Genomic DNA, 24,451 nt, shown 5'->3' with positions numbered 1-24,451 from the left:
TACTTGCATAACCTTTTTTTATAATTTTTTTTATACTCAGCGTGCTTTGCACACAGAGTATATTAACTTCGGTTGGTTGTACAGGTATAAAGGAATCGAGATAGATATAGACTTCCATATATCAAAATCATCAGTACCGAAAAACAAATTTGATTGAGCCATGTCCGTCTGTCCGTTAACACGATAACTTGAGTAAATATTGAGATATCTTCACCAAATTTGGTACACGAGCTTATCTGTACCCAGAATAGATTGATATTGAAAATGAGGGAAATTGGATGATTACCACGCCCACTTTTTATATATATAACACTTTGGAAAACACAAAAAACCTGATTATTTAGTAAATAATACACCTAGAATGCTGAAATTCGACATGTGGACTGATATTGATACTCATGATAAAAATTTGAAAAAAAAAAATGTTTAAATGGGAGCGGCACCGCCCACTTGTGATAAAATCAATTTTACAAATATTATTAATCATAAATCAAAAACCGTTAAACCCATCGTAACAAAATTCGGCAGAGGTTGCCTTTACTGTAAGGAATGCTTTGAAGAAAAATTAACGAAATCGGTTAAGGACCACGCCCACTTTTATATAAAAGATTTTTAAAAGGGCCGTTGGCGAATGAAATAAGCTATATCTTTGCAAAAAAGAGATTTATATCAATGGTATTTCATTTCCCAAGTGGATTTATAACAATAAATAGGAAAAACTTCAAATTTTAAAAAATGGTCGTGGCACCGCCCCTTTTATGACTAAGCAATTTTCTATGTTTCGGGAGCCATAACTCGAAGAAAAATTAACGGATCTTAATAAAATTGGGTACACAAATTTTCCCTATAGCAAGAAATATTTCTAAAAAAATGAACGAGATCGGTTAAAGACCACGCCCACTTTTATATAAAAGATTTTTAAAAGAGTCGTAGACGCAAATAATAAACTATATCTTAGCGAAAAGAGCTTTGTATAAATAGAATTTTACTTTCAAAATTGAATTATAACATTAAATTGGAAAACACTTAAATTTGAAAAAATTGGTGTGGCACCGCCCCTTTTTGGTCTAAGCAATTTTCAATGTTTCGGGAGACATATGTAACTCGAAGAAAAATTTACATATCGTAACAAAATTGGGTACACATATTTTCCTTATAGCAGAAAACGTTTAAAAGGGTCGTAGACTAGAATAATAACCTATAACTTTGCAAAAAATAGTTTTGAATCAATGATATTTCACTTATCAAGTTTTATTGTAAGAGGAAATGGGGACATTTTTTTTTTTAACGGGCGGTGCCACGTGTTATGTAGAAAAGTAATTTATCGAAATCAAATGTGCTTAGACGTCTTTACTTGTTTTTTTTTTTTTGAAACTGCTCTAACACGAAATTTCAGTCACTCAATATGATTATTTTGTCACTTTACAAAACTCGTATTAAAATTCTAAATACACAAAAAAAAAAACACAATTTCTACTAATTTACTTGCAAAAATTTCTTGTTCTATTAAATAAAAAACTTATAAAAACAGCAAAAATTTTTAGTGGAAAAACAGTGAGTGCTAAGATATTATAATTTCACAAAATGCTAGTCACCACCTATCAGCACGATTATGTGCCACCCTACACCCGGCGCTATGATTTTGTCAAAAAGTTTAACAAAATTGAAAAAGAGAAAGAGGAATGCCAATGTATTGAGACTGCCAACATCGAAATACCAAAAGCAGCACAAGAAAACTGTGAAAGCGCTGCTGAGTGGACTGGCATCGCGCCAATGGGGCGCCTCGTTGATCCACGTATTATACCAACTAAATTGACACCTGAACAAGTTGATAATTTAGCAAAAGATCCAGATATTGATTGTTTTAAAGCACAACCTAATCGTTTTTTGCAAATTTTACGCACCGCATATCCTGATCTTTATGATCGACTCAAACAAATGCCAAAAGATGAATTGAATCGCCGTTTAGAGCGGCAACGCCTTTTTACCACCTATCAAATAGATTATGGTAATATGAAAGAATATCCAGAGGGTATTTATGAGAGTCTCAAAGAGAAGGATGATACAGCTAAGCTCAATGCTACAAAATTATTGCAAAAAGAAGCCGCATGTGATGTATTTCGTGCTAATGTTATGAAAGAACTAGATAATCAAGCTAAAAATCCTACAATAACCGATCCATGTGAACATGCTTATAAACCATTTAAGATTTCATTTACCGATAGCGCGCGCTTCATCAATAGCGGTAACAATTCACATTGGCGCAGTAAAGCATTTGTTACACGCACCAATTTTTCTGAATATATGGAAACAATTAGTCGTAATGGTTGTGTTATAATGAAGAATAACATTCACGATCACAGCAAATGTGGAAGTAATGGAAAGCATTGCCGTCATCCACTTTTGAGCGCTTGCATTAACAATGTGCGTTAAACGGGGAAAGCCTGTAGTCACAACGATAAGGCTAATTCCCATTTTCAATTATATTGTATGCTAATTACGCAAACAGGTATGGTGAAACTGTCAGTGTTGTCACTATTTTCGGAGTGCTGGTGAAAAAATCACGAGCTAAGAAAATTGTTCTAAGGTACTTGGTGGCATAACATAAGAGTGTGTAAACTTTTCACGCTATGTTACATTGGTGTATTCTTCTTTAACTACTCTGCTTTATTGTTATGACAAAAGCAATTTTTTGTAACATTTTGATCTTCATTATTTTCAACAAAAAAATAAATTTAGGGTACAAATTTTGTAATAAATTGTTTCAATTTGAATAACTTTTTTGATAGAGGTGCCGAGGGCTCGGCTCGATTGATTCGTGAGTGGGGAACAAATGTAGTAAACTAGCTTTTTATTTGTCTACAATCCTTTTATGTTATTACAATCCTACCAGAACATATCGCCAACTACAATAAAACTAAGCTTTTGGGGTTGGTTGGCGCCCGAGCAGGAACTCGTGAGTCACTTAACATTTGCCGTCTTTTAGTGAGTTTTACAGCTCCGGCTCACGCTGAATTCTCACGGGAATGCTCTGGATCATTGAGAGACTTGAGAAGCAGATGTCGTGAAATTTTCGCACACGTGACATGTGATAGGCAGATGTCGCCGCTGTTTTTCATTTAACTCATACGGCGAAAGGCTAAGCAGGGACATCTATTTTTGAAAAAGTAGGTATATTAAAGGCCGCGTTGCCAACCTAAAAAGAAGTAATTAACAAATTATCTGGCTCATAAATTGAACCAGACTTCTATCTGGATTTATCTGGCTCAAATCGTTGGTGTTGCATTTACATGCAAAATTATTTAACTGGCTCAGGATTTTGCCACCGCATGATACTATTATGTTTATTTCGTTTATGTTTCTAAGCAGAAGTTTATCTGGACAAATCTATGACTATGACGAAACTTAACTTGTTCTGTTTGTTTCACGGCCGAGCAGCCAGCACTGAACGTATCCCAAACTATGACGAAGGGATCCAATAGTCTTTAATTTATTTCGTTGATTTATTAAGACAGCTCAACTTCGAACTGGATATTATAAACGGTTAGACTCTTACTCATCCAGAATCAACCCCGACATACCCAATATATGTCTTGCTTGGAACGTGTGCCCGCATGACACCAACCATCTTTTCAATTGCAAAGTGGAACCAATGTCTCTAACACCCTTATATCTCTGGTATAACCCTGTTGATATTGATGATAATTTGTAAGTGGTCGCACTTATTTGGTGGGGCGAAGCGCTGCTACAACAAAAACAACAACAACAATAACTAAACTAATCCAGAATGTTTCCAAGATATTTCTAAGTTGAAATTTATAAATGGATTCGACAAAAAAATCGTTCGGATTTGTACAAAAAAATATGTGATTTGAAAGCTTTCGAATCGCATTTCGTTCGAATCGAGTTACATAAGTAGGCCCCAGAAGCTATGCTAATTTTAAACACAAAATTCCCTATTTTGATTTACTAAGAAATATATAAATTTTGAAAAATATAGCAGTCCATTCCAAAAAAAATGTCGGCTGAAGTTTTCTTAAAGGGTCCTATTTTCTTTTGTTGTAATGGTATTGAAATTTCCAGATTGTCTTGGTATTGCAAATTCTTCTTTTTTTTTTGCCGACACCGGAAAGAAGCCGCACCGAATGTTTATGAGCACTTATCGCCGAAGCCTGAATTTTCACTCTTTCTTTGTCCGAATATTTCTCTGGCTGTTTTTCTTCATCTTAATAAAAATTAAACATCAGCTCTGAAATCCAGCGAAGAATTACTCTTGCCAATAAATGCTACTTTGGACTAGGTAGGCAATTGAAAAGGAATCATACTCTACAAGTCACTTATCGTACCTGCTATATGGTGCATGGACCATGACAGCATCAGATGAAACGGCTCTGGGAGTGTTCGAAAGAAAAGTTCTTCGAAAGATGTATGGACCCATACGCGTTGGCGATGGCGAGAACCGAAGAAGATTTAACGATGAGCTGTAAGAGCTGTACGCAGACATCAACACCCTCAAGAAAGTGTTTCTATCGGAATCCGCTTATTGCAGCAGAGGTAGAGGGCGGCCACCACTCCGCTGGAAGGACCAAGTGGAAAACGATTTAAACATCCTGGCTCGACTGGCGCACCTTTTTGGACGGCCATAACCGTTTAAACGGTTAAGCACTAATTAAGTAATTAATAAAAATTCTTAATTGGAAATGTTAATGTTTTCACGTAAGCTTTTGAAAATGTTCAGTTCGTTTTCGTAAATAAACGGAAACTTTTTTTATAAAAGACCACAATGTTACCGTTAACATCCCGGCAATATCAGTTGCTTAATCATAAATCGCAGCTTAATAATTTCACATGAATATTCACAAAACCTACTAAGATTTAGTTAACTTTCTTCTTCCATCGCTACTTATTTCTTCGTTTGAAATGAATGTGCGGTCGTGCAAATATTTGATGAGTGAATGGTCACTTACCTCTAAATAATGTAGCACATCACGGAATGTTGCACGTTGAGCTTTGCGATCACGTTTAGCACGATATTTGTGTGAGTCAGTAGCCAATTGTTTAACAGCATCAATTAAATCACTCAAATACTCTTCCAAAAAATCTTTATCATGTGCACGTCCAGATTCGAGTATCAATGCCAAGGTTTCGCCAGCAGCAATGCGTACATCCAAATGTGGAGATTGCAATAAACCCATAAGTTTTTTTACCGAGCTATAAGCGAAAGAGAAATTATTATTACGATATCAATTTACAAACGAATGAAATTAAAATATTCACGGCAACATGGGTTGTCCATTGGTGATAAGTGATACAAAATCACCAGATGGTATGAGTGTCAATAGCAATCCCCATGCAGATAATGCCTCAGCATGTAAAGCGCCAGCTTCAGCATTCACCGAAACAGGTGTTTTGTCATCGCCACGCAAATAGCTACCACTGAATATGCCTTCAAAGAATTGCATCAAGGTAATAAGATCGCCAATATCTTCGCCACCAAGGAAATTCAACAGACCCAAAGCAGTGCAACATTTAGCGCGTGCATCAAACGAAACTGCTTTATCCTGCACAGTGGTGAGCAGACATTGATTCAATTCTTTTGAGATTTCAACATCACCACCCAATTGCAAAACGACCAACGGTGCCAAACGTGCAGCATTCGATTGTTCAGCACCTTTGCCACGGCGTATAGACTTTTCAATGCAGTCGATTAATGTGACTTTACGATCATCTACAAAATCGGGCATAAAACGATGCATTAGAATTTCACAAATGCTTTGTAAAGCTAGAGTGCGTGTCTGTGCTGATTTTTCAGTAGCATTTTCGAGTGCTTGCATAAATTTCTCTTCATAACGCTCATTTGATGACAACTCATCCGTATCATTTACAGATGAGGGAGCATTGTCCGAAACAAATGAATACACACTGGCATTATCGTTTAAGGATTCATCCTCAGAGTTGGAATCGCCAACACGGCCTGAAATGGAAAATGGGGGAAATTAATTAGTTACTATACAATTACATTACCACTACAATAATATTATTTTAACATAGTAATAATAATTACATTACAATCCTAATTACACTTCTAATTAATGCTAGCAATAAGCAACGAACTGTATAGAAACATTTTACAATTATTTCAGTTAGTTAAAGAAGTATTTGAAAAATAAAATTGCATTACTATCACATATTTTAATTTAAAAGGAATGAAAGATTATTTCTGCGGTTGTCAATAAAAAAAGTAATTGCTCTGCTATCGACTTAAGTAATACTATGTACAAACACACACCAAATTGGCAATTTATACCATTTGGGCAATTTATTACATATAATAAATTGCCAAATTAAAAAAAATTGCGTAATTGTTTGAAACTGCAAATGCAACCTTGTAAAGTGTGTTTATTGAGTAGATTTAAACGTCAGTTACGCTTGGCTCAACTATATGGTTGGCTCATCTCATCAGCTGATTTCTTCTATTTTCTTCATTTCATTGGAGTAGGGACTGCCAAAAGAAGATGGCGAACTCAAAATGAAACCAAAACATTGAAAACATTTTCTTAAAACACACAAAAATTTCAAAGTTTTATGTTTTTATTCCATTCCATTCGCCTAGTACCAACACGCACATTTTGACAGTCTGAACAAAGGTATGCTGTTGCTGCAGAGATGAGCCAACCAGCTATCAAATTACTATTGTGTAAGCTAAATGGAGTTGTGGGAACACCACTCAATTTAAATCCAAATCGCCTCAATTTATTTTTCTGTTTGAACATAGTAGTTAAGTAATACTATGTACAAACGAACACCAAATTGGCTATTTATACCATTGGGGCAGTTTATTACGCAATTTATCATATAACAATTTGCCAATTTAAAAAAAAAATTGCGTAATAAATTGTTTCAAACTGCAAATGCAACCTTGTAAAGTGTGTTTATTGAGTAGATTTAAACGTCAGTTACGCATGGAGCTCTGTGAAGTTGGCACCTGCTTGGGCGAATAATTAAAAAAACCATATCTCATTCGTTTGTCCACCTTTTGTTAAAAAGTTATAACAAAAATTTTTTCCGCTTTCTTGTGCTAAATCGCATGTCCATCGTTTGCCCATGTTGTTGTTTTGTTGTTGTAGCAATGTTTCGCCCCACCTAATAGCTGCGACCGATTACAAATTGTCATCAATATCCTCTAACGGGAGTCAAAGGAAACTTGCTGTTTCGACAGGGGTGGACCATAATGAAAGGAGTGTTAGAGGCGTTGGTTCCACATTACAATTAAAGAGATGATTGGTGTCATGTGGGAACACATTGCAAGCGGGGCATACATTTTGTATGTCGGGGTTGATTCTGGATATGTAAGAGTTTAACCTGTTACAGTATCCAGAACGAAGTTGAGCCAGAGTGACTCGCGTTTCCCTGGGGAGTATGCTTCCTCTTCCGCAAGTTTTGGGTACTGTTCCCCGAGTACTGGATTCACCGGGCAATTCCCGGCATAAAGGTCCGACGCCTGTTTGTGGAGTTCACCAAGGACCTGCTTGTGTTTTTTTGCTTCATACCGCTGAGTTCTCAGGTGCCGTATTTCCTCAAAATGCTTACGGAGATGACTCCTTAAGGCCCTAGGCGGTGCTGGCTCATCAATCAGATGTCTGTTGGGATGACCTCTCTGAAGTTGGCAAGACAACTTTTACGTAGAAAAAAATTACCTATTGGGAAAATTGCCGTGAATTTATCCGTGAAACAAAAAAATACAAAATACAGGGTGGCACGCTAACTTCACCTTAGAGACCAGGTAGGAAAATAATTCTTGCACACGAATTTTCCGTAAATTTGCCGTAGATAAGTGGCATATTATATAATTTCGAAAAAATAAAATTTAACTTTTTTTATGGTGCACCGCCAACTTCACTTGAAGTTAGCGTGCCACTTTTCGAAAACCACCTTAGACACCAGTTAGGAAAAACCACCTTAGAGGCCTGCTAGGAAAATAATTCTTGCACACGAATTTTCCCGTAAATTTGCCGTAGATGAGTGGCATATTTTATAAATTCGAAAAAAAAACTTCACGTGAAGTTGGCGTGCCACCCTGTATTTTCTAAAATATGGCCACGGCAAATTTTTTTGTTTCACGGATAAATTACGGCAAATTCACGGCAATTTTCCCAATAGGTAATTTTTTTCCACGTAAAAGTTGTCTTGCCAACTTCAGAGAGGTGTTGGGATGCCCAGGTTTCTGGGTATTCAACAGGAACTGTTTGGTTAGCATCTCATTTCTCTCCATGATGGGGAGTATTCTCGCCTCATTATGTAGATGGTGTTCTGGGGACATAAGAAGACACTCCGTGGCGGTTCTGAGCGCAGTATTTTGTTAGGCCTGTAGCTTCTTCCAGTGGGTAGTTTTTAGGCTTGGCGACCATATAGGGGACGCGTAGCACGCAAACGGCTGGCCAATTGCCTTGTATGTGGTAATGAGCGTTTCTTTGTCTTTTCCCCAAGTACTGCCAGCAAGGGTCTGAGGATTTTATTACGGCTCTGGATTTTCGGAACAATTGCGGCTGCGTGCTCACCAAAATGTAGATCCTGATCAAACGTCAACCCAAGATTTTAGGGTGTAGGACAGTCGGTAGCGTAGTGCCATCGACGTGGATGTTCAAAATGATCGACATTTGGGACGTCCAGGTTGTAAATAGGGTCGCGGATGATTTAGTCGGTGATAATGCAGGTTTCGCGAGGCAAAAAAACCGAGATCAGGGAGGTAGCCGTTTATTTTGTTGCAAAGCTCATCGATCTTTGGGCCCGGGCCTGTGGCCATTATTGTGCAGTCATCGGCGTAAGAAACGATAGTAACTCCTTCTGGTGGCGAAGGTAGTTTTGATATGTAAAAATCAAGCAAAAGTGGGGATAGGACACCACCCTGAGTCACCCTCGTTTAATTCTTCTTGGCTTTGATATTTCGTTTCTGAATTGCACCGATGCCTGCCGACCACCCAGATAATTTGCGGTCCACCTTTTAAGACATGGGGGAAGGGTAGACCCTTCCAAGTATTGCAGTAACGTGCCATGGTTGACCGTATCAAAAGCTTTTGATAGGTCTAGCGCTACGAGTACTGTTCCCTGCCAACCATGACTACCCACTTTTAACCACTTTCCCCTGAAATTCCAACACCTTCAAACATTTTGGTGTCAAAAAATTCAAGTTTTTGGGATATTTTTGAGGGTGGAAAAAATGTCCCATAAATATAATGAGTGCGAATGAAATGACGTTTACAAAAAACGCAAAAATGGGAAATAAACAAAAATTATTTGACGTGCCATTGTCGTTGGAAATTTTCTAAAATTCAAGCGATATATTTGCAATTTTGATTGAAATTATTAATTATTTGAGTTTTAATTGTGAAAAATATCAAAAAAAGTGAACAAACGGTGAAGCACTCTTGCTTTTCATAAAACAATAGTGGCACGGACGACCATATTTCTAAGAACTACCGTTTTCATCGGCGCCATACAGTAAGTACTCCAAAAAAATTTGTATTATCCTAAATTTATATATTATTATGTCCAACATAATATAGAGATGCAACTGCGCTGATGCATCTATATATTATGATGAATACCAAAACAAGTGAAGTGCTAAGTCCCTGACAAATTTCAGGAAGATTTTATGGTCTCATCATAAAATATATCTGTACATGCGCTGGGATATATATATGCATAATGGTGTATATCAAAACGGGTTCAGTGCTAGGCCCCTGACCAAGTTCATGAAGATTTCATGATGTTATCATAAAATATATATATGCATGCGCCTGTACATATATCCATAATAGTGTACATCAAAACCAGATCAGTGCAAGGCCCCTGACAAAGTTAAGGAAGATTTTATGGTGTTATCATAAAATATATATATGCATGCGCCTGTACATATATCCATAATAGTGTACATCAAAACCAGTTCAGTGCAAGGCCCCTGACAAAGTTCAGGAAGATTTCATGATGTTTTCATAAAATATACATATGCATGCGCCTGTACATATATGGATAATAGTGTATGTCAAAACGGGTTCAGTGCAAGGCCCCTGACAAAGTTCATGAAGATTTCATGATGTTATCATAAAATATATATATGCATGCGCCTGTACATATATCCATAATAGTGTACATCAAAACCAGTTCAGTGCAAGGCCCCTGACAAAGTTCATGAAGATTTCATGATGTTATCATAAAATATATATATGCATGCGCCTGTACATATATCCATAATAGTGTACATCAAAACCAGTTCAGTCCAAGGCCCCTGCCAAAGTTCAGGAAAATTTCATGATGTTTTCATAAAATATACATATGCATGCGCCTGTACATATATGGATAATAGTGTATGTCAAAACGGGTTCAGTGCAAGGCCCCTGACAAAGTTCATGAAGATTTCATGATGTTATCATAAAATATATATATGCATGCGCCTGTACATATATCCATAATAGTGTACATCAAAACCAGTTCAGTGCAAGGCCCCTGACAAAGTTCAGGAAGATTTCATGATGTTATAATAAAATATATATATATGCATGCACCTGTACATATATGCATCATAGTGTATGTCAAAACGGGTTCAGTGCAAGGCCCCTGACAAAGTTCATGAAGATTTCATGATGTTATCATAAAATATATATATGCATGCGCCTGTACATATATCCATAATAGTGTACATCAAAACCAGTTCAGTCCAAGGCCCCTGACAAAGTTCATGAAGATTTCATGATGTTATCATAAAATATATATATGCATGCGCCTGTACATATATCCATAATAGTGTACATCAAAACCAGTTCAGTGCAAGGCCCCTGACAAAGTTCAGGAAGATTTCATGATGTTTTCATAAAATATGTATATGCATGCGCCTGTACATATATGGATAATAGTGTATGTCAAAACGGGTTCAGTGCAAGGCCCCTGACAAAGTTCATGAAGATTTCATGATGTTATCATAAAATATATATATATGCATGCGCCTGTACATATATCCATAATAGTGTACATCAAAACCAGTTCAGTGCAAGGCCCCTGACAAAGTTCAGGAAAATTTCATGATGTTTTCATAAAATATATATATGCATGCGCCTGTACATATATGGATAATAGTGTATGTCAAAACGGGTTAAGTGCAAGGCCCCTGACAAAGTTCATGAAGATTTCATGATGTTATCATAAAATATATATATGCATGCGCCTGTACATATATCCATAATAGTGTACATCAAAACCAGTTCAGTGCAAGGCCCCTGACAAAGTTCAGGAAGATTTTATGGTGTTATCATAATATATATATATGCATGCGCCTGTACATATATGCATCATAGTGTATGTCAAAACGGGTTCAGTGCAAGACCCCTGACAAAGTTCAGAAAGATTTTATGGCGTTATCATAAAATATATACATGCATGCGCCTGTACATATATGCATAATAGTGTATGTTAAAACGGGTTCAGTGCAAGGCCCCTGACAAAATTCAGGAAGATTTTATGTTGTTATAATAATAAAATTTTGATGTTGCTTTGCCCGGGGTGTGAACCCAGGGTATTCGGTGTGGTAGGCGGAGCACGCTACCATCACACCACGGCGGCCACCTACATGCATTAGGTTCACCTGATTTGTAATCCCGTCGGCATCATTGCGGGACCCTTCCGTGATAGTTTCTGGATGATTTTCGGGATTCGTCCGGGATCCAGTCAGGCTCATTTCGGGACTTCGGGATCCTCTCAGGGTCATTTCGTGGCTTTTATGGATCTTTTGGAGACCCTATCAGGTTATCACCTTATTATTTAATTCTTTTTTTTACTCTATTACAAAAATAAAAAAATTAGACAGAAAAACATTTTTAAACATAACTTCATAAGCAGGCTAACGTTAATAGCCCATATATTTCTAAACAGATAACTTTATAATCAGGCTAACGTGAATAGCCCATATATTTTATTTTCTCCTTGCGGACGGGGCCGCGGATAAAGACTAGTAAAGTATATATTATTAATAGATATATTTGTAGGCTTCATTACTTATCCTTTTTAGAAAGGAAAAGCTGATTACTTAAAAAATGATTTAAAATTAGTGCACTTAAAGTATTTTGTTGAAACAAATGCATACATACATAAAGAAAAGAGAAAAATTGGGCTTTAAAGAGAATTTTCCATTGATTCCAACGGTATATTTTTTTTGTTCTGCAAATAGAAGCTTTGGGGATAATTCTACGTCAAACGTTCAAACCATCGTTTTTTAAAATTGAAATATTTTCAAAACTAGTTAACGAATTTTAACATGATTACAACTCCAAAGTAGCTTCTAAAAATACCTTCGAATTGATATATATTTATTTAACCACTAAAATCCCCATTTACTAAAAAATTGCAACAAAAAATAACTTTTTATTTCCAGTTCTTTTGAGCAGCACACTGCAGAAGAGCACAACAAAACAGGATAACACCTTTTGGAAGGAGCAGGACCTAAGGGATTGCCAATGGACCCCACAACAGGGAACTAGTAAGTATTATACTTTTTCAAAGAGTAAATTTTTGTATTTTGGGATTGAATATAATTTTTACTTTAAAGAATTTGATTTTCTTGAAAGTTTAGAGCGAATTTCAGAAGATGTGGGAATAGATGGGCTTAAAGTTTTCAAAAGTTCTAACAGGGTATTATGGCCAATTTTGGGCCACGTTGTAGATTTCCCCAATTCGGAACCATTTTTGATAGCTTGTTATTCTGGGATGAGTAAGCCCAAGATCTAAATGATTTTTTAAAAGAATTTTGCGAGGAGACAGGCACTTTAGCTCAGAATGGGGTGGAATTGGGATCTATACAATTGTTAAAGGAATTTAGTGTTAGGCTATTTACTTGTGAAAAGAAAGGGTAAATAAAGCCCGTCTCTGAAAGTTATGTTGAATCAATAATTAATTTTGTCTTTTATTTTTTCTATTTTTCCAGCAGCAAATATATCTTAGGGAGCATAAAGAACAGCATGAAAACCACTTACGGTGATATGGATCTGCTGAGAACGGAGAAGATATTTTTTTGCATATTAGTTAAACTTATATAGCTAGAAATAATGTTAAGAAATTGTATAAAGTTGTAACGAAAGTGAATATTTTTCACTCATTGTAAACGAGTAATTAATGCTAGTATATATCAAAAGAAAGGTAATTTGATTACTTTTATTTCGATGCTACTATCGTTTAAATCTATATCCGATTTTTTAAAATTTTTGGAAAATAAGAGATACATGTATATAGCTAGGGAAAACTTGGTAAAATTAGGTAAAGTTGTAAGAAAAGTGTATGTTTTTTACTCCTTGCAAATGAGTTTCAAGTTTAAGCATATACCAAAAGAAATATAATTAAATTATTGTACTTTTGATAGTACTGTCAATAGAATCAAGAAGTTGTATCCCAAAATTTTGTATATTTTAGAAAAACACCTCTGTAGTAAGAAATTTGTTTGCAAAGTTATACAAGTATTTTTCATTCATTTGTTAAAAATAACTGACTGGCTCTCTGATAAATATCAAAGTTTATTAAATCGAGTGTGTTTAAGCCGCCAGACGGCGGCGAAATTCTTATGCGCAGCCGTGCGCGGCGAGTGGAAAGGCGCAAATTCACAAGAACTGCCATCGTCAGCAACGATCCTTTTTCCAACGAGTCAGTCAAGCATTATTACCCGGCAATCGCGGACGCGCTCCTTTTGTATAGTTATATACACAACATTCATATTAAATTCCTTTAAACATATGCGTTTGTTTTTGAAGTTTGAAATTAAAGTAATATAAACTAAATTGAATTTGGAAAATTATAACGTTTTAAAGAAAAACAACCATCTTTTTATTTATTGAATTGGAGTGTAGCGAAGAAAGACCAAGTTTGTTCAGAGTGATCAAAAAGCTAATAGTTCCTTTATTAAGTGATAGAATTAAAAAGATACTTATCACAATAATCCTTAGTTTTAATTGATTTGAAAAATTTAGCTTATCGATTGATTGGTTTTTAATGGAATTGCCCTTTTGAAAGCTCGATACTTTATCAGCTTTGATACTAATCAATTATCGAATTAATTACTTTGATAAATAAACAAATGTCATTTTAATGTCAAAAATCCGAATATTACCCTGTTATTCAAAATTATTTTATTTCAATGTTATTTGTATTTACTTTTAAATGTATATAAAAAATATTATAGTTTAGTAAATACTTAAAAAAAAGTTGTGATTACAAATAATTTATATTTATGTTATTTAATAACTTTAAGACCGTTTTATCTTAAAAAGTATGTGCGATGAAGACAAATTTAATGTAAAAAGTCCTTTTAACAGATGTATTCTTAACATTTTATGATAAAACGGCCTTTAGAACAATTGTAAATGATTTTTTATATTATTAAATAAACGTTTTCATTAAAAATTAAAAAAAAGTTTGGAGATTTTTTTGGGTATTTTGGAGTTTTTTTTAGGTATTTTGTGGCTATTTGGTAAAAATTTTGGGCATTTTTTAGATATAAAATTTTTCCGATTTGGCATCTCTACAAAAATACAACCCTGTGTTATGGGAAATTTTCAGTTAGAGAGGAGCAACTATGCATTTTTCCTTATGGCACTTTGGTATAAGTGCGAGAAGAATGCGCGATCACACGTACACGGCTCGCTCAAGGGGAAAATGGATAAAATCCGCACACCGCCTATACAAAATTATCCATTTTTTTATCCACTTTTTTACTCAGTCATTATCCAGTTTTTGACGCAGTTTTGGTTGGCAGGGTTTCCATGGTGGGGCTTCTGATTTAAACCACAATTTATCTGGGTGCTAATGGCATTCAGAGCGGTGGTGGTGCTATGGAGTTTTCTAAAGCCATGCTGATGACAGGCTAGCTGCAAATTTGCTTTGAAGTGGGGGAGCAAAATGGCTTCAAGCGTCTTGGCTACTGGCGATAAGAGAGATATCGGGCGATATGACTCTCCTATGTTAGCTGGTTTCCCAGGATTTAGTAGCCGTACCACCTTGGCCATTTTCCATTTTTCGGGTATGACACAGGTGGAAAAAGACAGGTTGAAGACATGTGCTAAATATTTGAAACCCTCTTTCTCTAGGCTTTTAAGCATCGGCATGACTATGCCGTCTGGGCCCACTGCTTTGGATGGTTTAGCATGACCGATGGCATCCTCAACCTCTTTGGCGGTGATGGTAATTGGTGACGCGCTGAACTTATGTTTACGTGCGTGTCTGCTGGCCCTCCGTCTATTTTTGTCGACCGTAGAATGCATTATGTACTGTCGGCAGAAAGCGCTCGCGCATTTTTTCGCATCCGACAGCACTTTGTCACCAAAGGCGATGGAAACTTTGTCATTGTGCCTAGACGGATTCGGTAGGGACTTTACAGTGGACCAAAGTTTACCTACACCGGCAGAGAGGTTACAACCGCTTAGGTGCTCCTCCCATTTCGCCCGCTTGTGTTCATCCACAAGCAATCTGATGCGTTGGTTTATATCCCTTATTTGGGGGTCGCCGGGATCGAGCTGTCTTATAAGGTCACGTTCTTTAGCTAAACTTGCGGCCTCCGCCGGGAAGTGGGGCCGAATTTCGGGAATTCTAGCGGCGGGAATAAAACGAGCCAAGGTGGATTCAATGACCTTGCGGAAAGCACGCTCCCCTTGGCGGGCATCAGTTGGGATAGGGAGGGCAGCAAAGCGGCTGTCTGTAAAGGATTTGTATTCGTCCCACTTTCCCTTTTTAAAGTTAATGAAAGTGCTTTTTTCTGCTACGATGAAGTCGGCGGGACGCTCGAGCGAAATAAGTATAGGCAGGTGGTCGGATGTCAATGTTACCAACAGTTGACGCAGTTTACGAGTTCTGCGCTCACGATTGAAATATCCGGCGAACTGTGACAGCTTCCTACCATACGTGTGGGGGCGTCTCCGTTTATAGTGCAGAACGTCGTTTCTTCTATTTGATCCGCTAACATCTCACCCCTACTGTCCACCCGCAAGTTTGAATGCCATAGATCGTGATGGGCATTGAAATCGCCTAAGATAATGCGATTGTTTCCAGTGAGTACGCCGCTGATATCAGGGCGGTATCCACTGGGGCAACAGGTGACAGGAGGGATGTAGATGTTGATGATTTCTAGATTTGCATCGCCTGACCGGACAGATAATCCTTGACGTTCTAAGACACTGTCCCTGGGGTCGATGTCGGGATCAAATATATGATATTGCACAGTGTGGTGTATGATAAACGCGAGGCCGCCTCCATTTCCGCTCTCGCGATCTTTCCTGTGGACATTATACCCAGAACAGGTCTGCAATGCAGATCTTGCTGTGAGTTTAGTCTCTTGAATCGCAGCAATGCGGATGTTGTGCCGCTTCATGAAGTCGACTATCTCCGTGATCTTCCCAGTTAATCCATTACAGTTTAACTGCAGAATTCTGAAGTACATAGGGGGAGACGTCGTTACTCTAGGAGTAAGTGACGGGTGAGGCGCAGACTACTGGATGTCCTAGGACGTGAAGAGCAATGAGCCACAAAAGATTTATAAAAGTTACGTGGACGTCTGGTTTTGGGGTCTAGCCCAGAACAACCTGTCCGATGCAACCATCCCTTACACGAGACACACTGACAAGAGTATGACCGTCCTAAAAAGATTCTTTTCAGGCAGATGCAGCAAAACCATTTCTCAGGACCGGGGTCAGGAGACGGACCCGGTTTGGGTTCCGATACCTTCCCGGAGCAAGAGAATATGGAGCAGTCCCGCTGCAAGGAGCTGCTGGGAGGATGAAAATTTGTGGGAGGGACGCAACATTTTTTGTTTTGCTTTATTGTACTAAATCGTATGTCCACCTTTTGTTAAAAAGTTATTTCAAAAAACAAAAATTGTGTGTGAAGTTGGCAACTCCATTTACGAGTAATTAAAAAAACCAAATGCCATTCGTTTGTCCACGTTTGTGCTGGAAAAATTTTCATTTGTCCACCTTTTGTTAAAAAGTTATAACAAAAATATTTTTTTTTTTTTCGAAAAAACCCCAAAATTTTTTGTTTCGTTTTATTGTGCTAAATCGTATGTACGACAAACGAAAATTTTTCATTTGGTTTTTTTAATTACTCGTAAATGGAGGTGCCAACTTCACACACGATTTTTTTTTTTTTTTTTTTTTTTGAAATAACTTTTTAATAAAAAGTGGACAAACGAAAATCTTTCCTGGACAAACATGGACAAACGATGGGCAAACGACGGGCATACGATTTGGCACAATAAAGCAAAACAAAAAATTTTTGGGGTTTTTTCGAAAAAAAAATATTTTTGTTATAACTTTTTAACAAAAGGTGGACAAACGAAATTTTTTCATTTGGTTTTTTTAATTACTCGTAAATGGAGTTGCCAACTTCACACACGATTTTTTTTTTTTTTTTTTTGAAATAACTTTTTAATAAAAGGTGGACACACGAAAGTTTTTCCTGGACAAACATGGACAAACGATGGGCAAACGGCGGACATACGATTTAGCACAATAAAGCAAAACAAAAAAATGTTGGGGTTTTTTCGAAAAAAAATATTTTTGTTATAACTCTTTAACAAAAGGTGGACAAACGAAAATGTTTCATTTGGTTTTTTTAATTACACGTAAATGGAGTTGCCAACTTCACACACGATTTTTTTTTTTTTTTTTTTGAAATAACTTTTAACAAAAGGTGGACACACGAAAGTTTTTCCTGGACAAACATGGACAAACGATGGGCAAACGGCGGACATACGATTTAGCACAATAAAGCAAAACAAAAAATTTTTGGGGTTTTTCCGAAAAAAAAAATATTTTTGTTATAACTTTTTAACAAAAGGTGGCCAAACGAAAATTTTTCCTGAACAAACGTGGACAAACGAAGGGCAAACGAATGGCATTTGTTTTTTTTTTTTAATTACCCGCAAATGGAGGTTCCAACTTCAAACACGATTTTTTTTTAAATAACTTTTTAACAAAAGGTGGACAAACGAAAATGTTTCCTGGACAAACGATTGGCATTTAGTTTTTTAATTACTCGCAAATAGAGTTGCCAACTTCACACACGATTTTTTTTTTAAATTTCTTTTTAACAAAAGGTGGACAAACGAAAATGTTTCCTGGACAAACGTGGACAAACGATGCGCAAACGAATGGCATTTGGTTTTTTTTAATTACCCGCAAATGGAGGTGCTAACTTCACACACGATTTTTTTTTTTTTTTTAAATAACTTTTCAACAAAAGGTGGACAAACGAAAATGTTTCCTGGACAAACGTGGACAAACGATGGGCAAACTACGGACATACGATTTAGCACAATAAAGCAAAACAAAAAATTTTTGGGGTTTTTTCGAAAAAAAAATATTTTTGTTATAACTTTTTAACAAAAGGTGGAAAACGAAAATTTTTCCTGGACAAACAAAGGACAAACGAATGGCATTTGGTTTTTTTAATTACCCGCAAATGGAGGTGCCAACTTCACACACGATTTTTTTTTTTAATAACTTTTTAACAAAAGGTGGGCAAACGAAAATATTTCCTGGACAAACGTGGACAAACGATGGGCAAACAACGGACATACGATTTAGCACAATAAAGCAAAACAAAAAATTTTTGGGGTTTTTTCGAAAAAAAAATATTTTTGTTATAACTTTTTAACAAAAGGTGGACAAACGAAAATGTTTCCTGGACAAACGTGAACAAACGATGGACAAACGAATGGCATTTATTTTTTTTATTAATCGCAAATGGAGTTGCTAACTTCACACACGATATTTTTTTTTTTTAAATAATTTTTTAACAAAAGGTGGACAAACGAAAATGTTTCCTGGACAAACGTGGACAAACGATGGGCAAACGAATGGCATTTGGTTTTTTTAATTACCCGCAAATGGAGGTGACAACTTCACACACGATTTTTTATTTATTTTTAAATAACTTTTTAACAAAAGGTGGACAAACGAAAATTTTTCCTGGACAAACGTGGACAAACGAAGGACAAACAATGGCCTTTGGTTTTTTTTTAATTACCCGCAAATGGAGGTGCCAACTTCACACACGATTTTTTTTTTTAAATAACTTTTTAACAAAAGGTGGACAAACGAAAATGTTTCCTGGACAAACGTGGACAAACGAATGGCATTTGGTTTTTTTAATTACTCGTAAATGGAGTTGCCAACTTCACACACGATATTTGTTTTTATGAAGTAACTTTTTAATAAAAGGTGGACACACGAAAGTTGTTCCTGGACAAACATGGAGAAAAGATGGGCAAACGAGGGACATACGATTTAGCACAATAAAGCAAAACAAAAGATTGTTGGGGTTTTTTCGAAAAAAAAATATTTTTGTTATAACTTTTTAACAAAAGGTGGACAAACGAAAATTTTTTCTGGACAAACGAATGGCATTTGGTTTTTTTTAATTACCCGCAAATGGAGGTGCCAACTTCACACACGATTTTTTTTTTTTTTTAAATAACTTTTTAACAAAAGGTGGACAAACGAAAGTTTTTCCTGGACAAACATGGACAAAGGATGGGCAAACGGCGGACATACTATTTAGCACAATAAAGCGAAACAAAAAATTTTTGGGGTTTTTCCGAAAAAAAATATTTTTGTTATAACATTTTAACAAAAGGTGGCCAAACGAAAATTTATCCTGGACAAACGTGGACAAACGAAGGACCAACGAATGACATTTGGTTTTTTTTATTTACCCGCAAATGGAGGTGGCAACTTCACACACGATTTTTTTTTTTTAAATAACTTTTTAACAAAAGGTGGACAAACGAAAATGTTTCCTGGACAAACGATGAACAAACGAATGGCATTTAGTTCTTTTACTTACTCGCAAATGGAGTTGCCAACTTCACACACGATTTTTTTTTTTAAATAACTTTTTAACAAAAGGTGGACAAACGAAAATGTTTCCTGGACAAACGTGGACAAACGATGGGCAAACGAATGGAATTTGGTTTTTTTTAATTACCCGCAAATGGAGGTGCCACTTCACACACGATTTTTTTTTTTAAATAACTTTTTAACAAAAGGTGGACAAACGAAAATGTTTCCTGGACAAACGATGAACAAACGAATGGCATTTAGTTTTTTTACTTACTCGCAAATGGAGTTACCAACTTCACACACGATTTTTTTTTTAATAACTTTTTAACAAAAGGTGGACAAACGAAAATGTTTCATTTGGTTTTTTTAATTACTCGTAAATGGAGTTGCCAACTTCACACACGATTTTTGTTTTTTTTAAATAACTTTTTAACAAAAGGTGGACAAAAGAAAGTTTTTCCTGGACAAACATGGACAAACGGCGGACATACTATTTAGCACAATAAAGCGAAACAAAAAAATTTTGGGGTTTTTCCGAAAAAAAATATTTTTGTTATAACTTTTTAACAAAAGGTGGCCAAACGAAAATTTTTCCTGGACAAACGAATGGCATTGGGTTTTTTTAATTACCCGCAAATGGAGGTGCCAGCTTCACACACGATTTTTTTTTTTTTAAATAACTTTTTAACAAAAGGTGGACAAACGAAAATTTTTCCTGGACAAACGTGGACAAACGAATGGCATTTGGTTTTTTTTAATTACCCGCAAATGGAGGTGCCAACTTCACACACGATTTTTTTTTTTTTTAAATAACTTTTTAACAAAAGGTGGACAAACGAAAATGTTTCCTGGATAAACGTGGACAAACGATGTGCAAACGGCGGACATACGATTTAGCACAATAAAGCAAAACAAAAGATTGTTGGGGTTTTTTCGAAAAAAAATATTTTTAAATAACTTTTTAACAAAAGGTGGACAAACGAAAATTTTTCCTGGACAAACGAATGGCATTTGGTTTTTTTTAATTACCCGCAAATGGAGGTGCCAACTTCACACACGATTTTTTTTTTTTAAATAACTTTTTAACAAAAGGTGGACAAACGAAAATGTTTCCTGGATAAACGTGGACAAACGATGTGCAAACGGCGGACATACGATTTAGCACAATAAAGCAAAACAAAAGATTGTTGGGGTTTTTTCGAAAAAAAATATTTTTAAATAACTTTTTAACAAAAGGTGGACAAACGAAAATTTTTCCTGGACAAACGTGGACAAACGAATGGCATTTGGTTTTTTTTAATTACCCGCAAATGGAGGTGCCAACTTCACACACGATTTTTTTTTTTTTTTTTTTTTTGAAATAACTTTTTAACAAAAAGTGGACAAACGAAAATCTTTCCTGGACAAACATGGACAAACGATGGGCAAACGACGGGCATACGATTTGGCACAATAAAGCAAAACAAAAAATTTTTGGGGTTTTTTCGAAAAAAAAATATTTTTGTTATAACTTTTTAACAAAAGGTGGACAAACGAAATTTTTTCATTTGGTTTTTTTAATTACTCGTAAATGGAGGTGCCAACTTCACACACGATTTTTTTTTTTTTTTTTGAAATAACTTTTTAACAAAAAGTGGACAAACGAAAATCTTTCCTGGACAAACATGGACAAACGATGGGCAAACGACGGGCATACGATTTGGCACAATAAAGCAAAACAAAAAATTTTTGGGGTTTTTTCGAAAAAAAAATATTTTTGTTATAACTTTCTAACAAAAGGTGGACAAACGAAAATTTTTCATTTGGTTTTTTTAATTACACGTAAATGGAGTTGCCAACTTCACACACGATTTTTTTTTTTTTTTTTAAATAACTTTTTAACAAAAGGTGGACACACGAAAGTTTTTTCTGGACAAACATGGACAAACGATGGGCAAACGGCGGACATACGATTTAGCACAATAAAGCAAAACAAAAAATTTTTGGGGTTTTTCCGAAAAAAAATATTTTTGTTATAACTTTTTAACAAAAGGTGGCCAAACGAAAATTTTTCCTGAACAAACGTGGACAAACGAATGGCATTTGTTTTTTTTTTTAATTACCCGCAAATGGAGGTTACAACTTCAAACACGATTTTTTTTTAAATAACTTTTTAACAAAAGGTGGACAAACGAAAATGTTTCCTGGACAAACGATTGGCATTTAGTTTTTTTAATTACTCGCAAATAGAGTTGCCAACTTCACACACGATTTTTTTTTTTAATTTCTTTTTAACAAAAGGTGGACAAACGAAAATGTTTCCTGGACAAACGTGGACAAACGATGTGCAAACGAGTGGCATTTGGTTTTTTTAATTACCCGCAAATGGAGGTGCTAACTTCACACACGATTTTTTTTTTTTTTAAATAACTTTTCAACAAAAGGTGGACAAACGAAAATGTTTCCTGGACAAACGTGGACAAACGAAGGACAAACAACGGCCTTTGGTTTTTTTTAATTACCCGCAAATGGAGGTGCCAACTTCACACACGATTTTTTTTTTTTTAAATAACTTTTTAACAAAAGGTGGACAAACGAAAATGTTTCCTGGACAAACGTGGACAAACGAATGGCATTTGGTTTTTTTAATTACTCGTAAATGGAGTTGCCAACTTCACACACGATTTTTTTTTTTAATTTCTTTTCAACAAAAGGTGGACAAACGAAAATGTTTCCTGGACAAACGTGGACAAACGATGGACAAACGAATGGCATTTATTTTTTTTATTAATCGCAAATGGAGTTGCCAACTTCACACACGATATTTTTTTTTAATTTCTTTTCAACAAAAGGTGGACAAACGAAAATGTTTCCTGGACAAACGTGGACAAACGATGGACAAACGAATGGCATTTATTTTTTTTATTAATCGCAAATGGAGTTGCCAACTTCACACACGATATTTTTTTTTTTAAATAACTTTTTAACAAAAGGTGGACAAACGAAAATGTTTCCTGGACAAACGTGGACAAACGATGGGCAAACGAATGGCATTTGGTTTTTTTAATTACCCGCAAATGGAGGTGACAACTTCACACACGATTTTTTATTTATTTTTAAATAACTTTTTAACAAAAGGTGGACAAACGAAAATTTTTCCTGGACAAACGTGGACAAACGAAGGACAAACAACGGCCTTTGGTTTTTTTTAATTACCCGCAAATGGAGGTGCCAACTTCACACACGATTTTTTTTTTTTTAAATAACTTTTTAACAAAAGGTGGACAAACGAAAATGTTTCCTGGACAAACGTGGACAAACGAATGGCATTTGGTTTTTTTAATTACTCGTAAATGGAGTTGCCAACTTCACACACGATATTTGTTTTTATGAAGTAACTTTTTAATAAAAGGTGGACACACGAAAGTTTTTCCTGGACAAACATGGAGAAAAGATGGGCAAACGAGGGACATACGATTTAGCACAATAAAGCAAAACAAAAGATTGTTGGGGTTTTTTCGAAAAAAAATATTTTTGTTATAACTTTTTAACAAAAGGTGGACAAACGAAAATTTTTCCTGGACAAACGAATGGCATTTGGTTTTTTTTAATTACCCGCAAATGGAGGTGCCAACTTCACACACGATTTTTTTTTTTTTTTTTAAATAACTTTTTAACAAAAGGTGGACAAACGAAAATGTTTCATGAACAAACGATGGACAAACGAATGGCATTTGGTTTTTTTAATTACTCGTAAATGGAGTTGCCAACTTCACACACGATTTTTGTTTTTTTGAAATAACTTTTTAACAAAAGGTGGACAAACGAAAGTTTTTCCTGGACAAACATGGACAAAGGATGGGCAAACGGCGGACATACTATTTAGCACAATAAAGCGAAACAAAAAATTTTTGGGGTTTTTCCGAAAAAAAATATTTTTGTTATAACATTTTAACAAAAGGTGGCCAAACGAAAATTTATCCTGGACAAACGTGGACAAACGAAGGACCAACGAATGGCATTTGGTTTTTTTTATTTACCCGCAAATGGAGGTGGCAACTTCACACACGATTTTTTTTTTTTAAATAACTTTTTAACAAAAGGTGGACAAACGAAAATGTTTCCTGGACAAACGATGAACAAACGAATGGCATTTAGTTCTTTTACTTACTCGCAAATGGAGTTGCCAACTTCACACACGATTTTTTTTTTTAAATAACTTTTTAACAAAAGGTGGACAAACGAAAATGTTTCCTGGACAAACGTGGACAAACGATGGGCAAACGAATGGAATTTGGTTTTTTTTAATTACCCGCAAATGGAGGTGCCACTTCACACACGATTTTTTTTTTTAAATAACTTTTTAACAAAAGGTGGACAAACGAAAATGTTTCCTGGACAAACGATGAACAAACGAATGGCATTTAGTTTTTTTACTTACTCGCAAATGGAGTTGCCAACTTCACACACGATTTTTGTTTTTTTTAAATAACTTTTTAACAAAAGGTGGACAAAAGAAAGTTTTTCCTGGACAAACATGGACAAACGGCGGACATACTATTTAGCACAATAAAGCGAAACAAAAGAATTTTGGGGTTTCCGAA

The 24,451-nt window shown here is 35.7% G+C and overlaps 2 protein-coding genes across 3 annotated transcripts in view; one reads left to right on the top strand and one right to left on the bottom strand.

Annotated features, from left to right (window-relative positions):
* The window catches only part of Ifrd1 (Interferon-related developmental regulator 1), a 92,711-nt gene that overhangs the window by 6,750 nt on the left and 61,510 nt on the right, over positions 1 to 24,451 (bottom strand). For both annotated transcript variants that reach the window (XM_067764946.1, XM_067764945.1), the window contains exons 2-3: positions 5,278 to 5,974; positions 4,968 to 5,211 (exon numbers count right to left, since the gene is read on the bottom strand). In XM_067764946.1, the coding sequence (XP_067621047.1) occupies positions 4,968 to 5,211; positions 5,278 to 5,974 (941 nt within the window). The remainder of the gene's footprint in view (positions 1 to 4,967; positions 5,212 to 5,277; positions 5,975 to 24,451) is intronic.
* On the top strand, positions 1,432 to 2,745 carry LOC137239530 (uncharacterized). Its single transcript, XM_067764948.1, has one exon. It carries the CDS (start codon positions 1,585 to 1,587, stop codon positions 2,431 to 2,433), a length of 849 nt encoding a protein of 282 aa, XP_067621049.1. The 5' UTR covers positions 1,432 to 1,584; the 3' UTR covers positions 2,434 to 2,745.

This window comes from Eurosta solidaginis, chromosome 2 (assembly GCF_040869045.1).
Source record: "Eurosta solidaginis isolate ZX-2024a chromosome 2, ASM4086904v1, whole genome shotgun sequence".
Classification (NCBI taxonomy): domain Eukaryota; kingdom Metazoa; phylum Arthropoda; class Insecta; order Diptera; family Tephritidae; genus Eurosta; species Eurosta solidaginis.
Note: the sequence above shows the minus strand (reverse complement) of the source record. Positions and strands in the feature narration are given on the sequence as shown.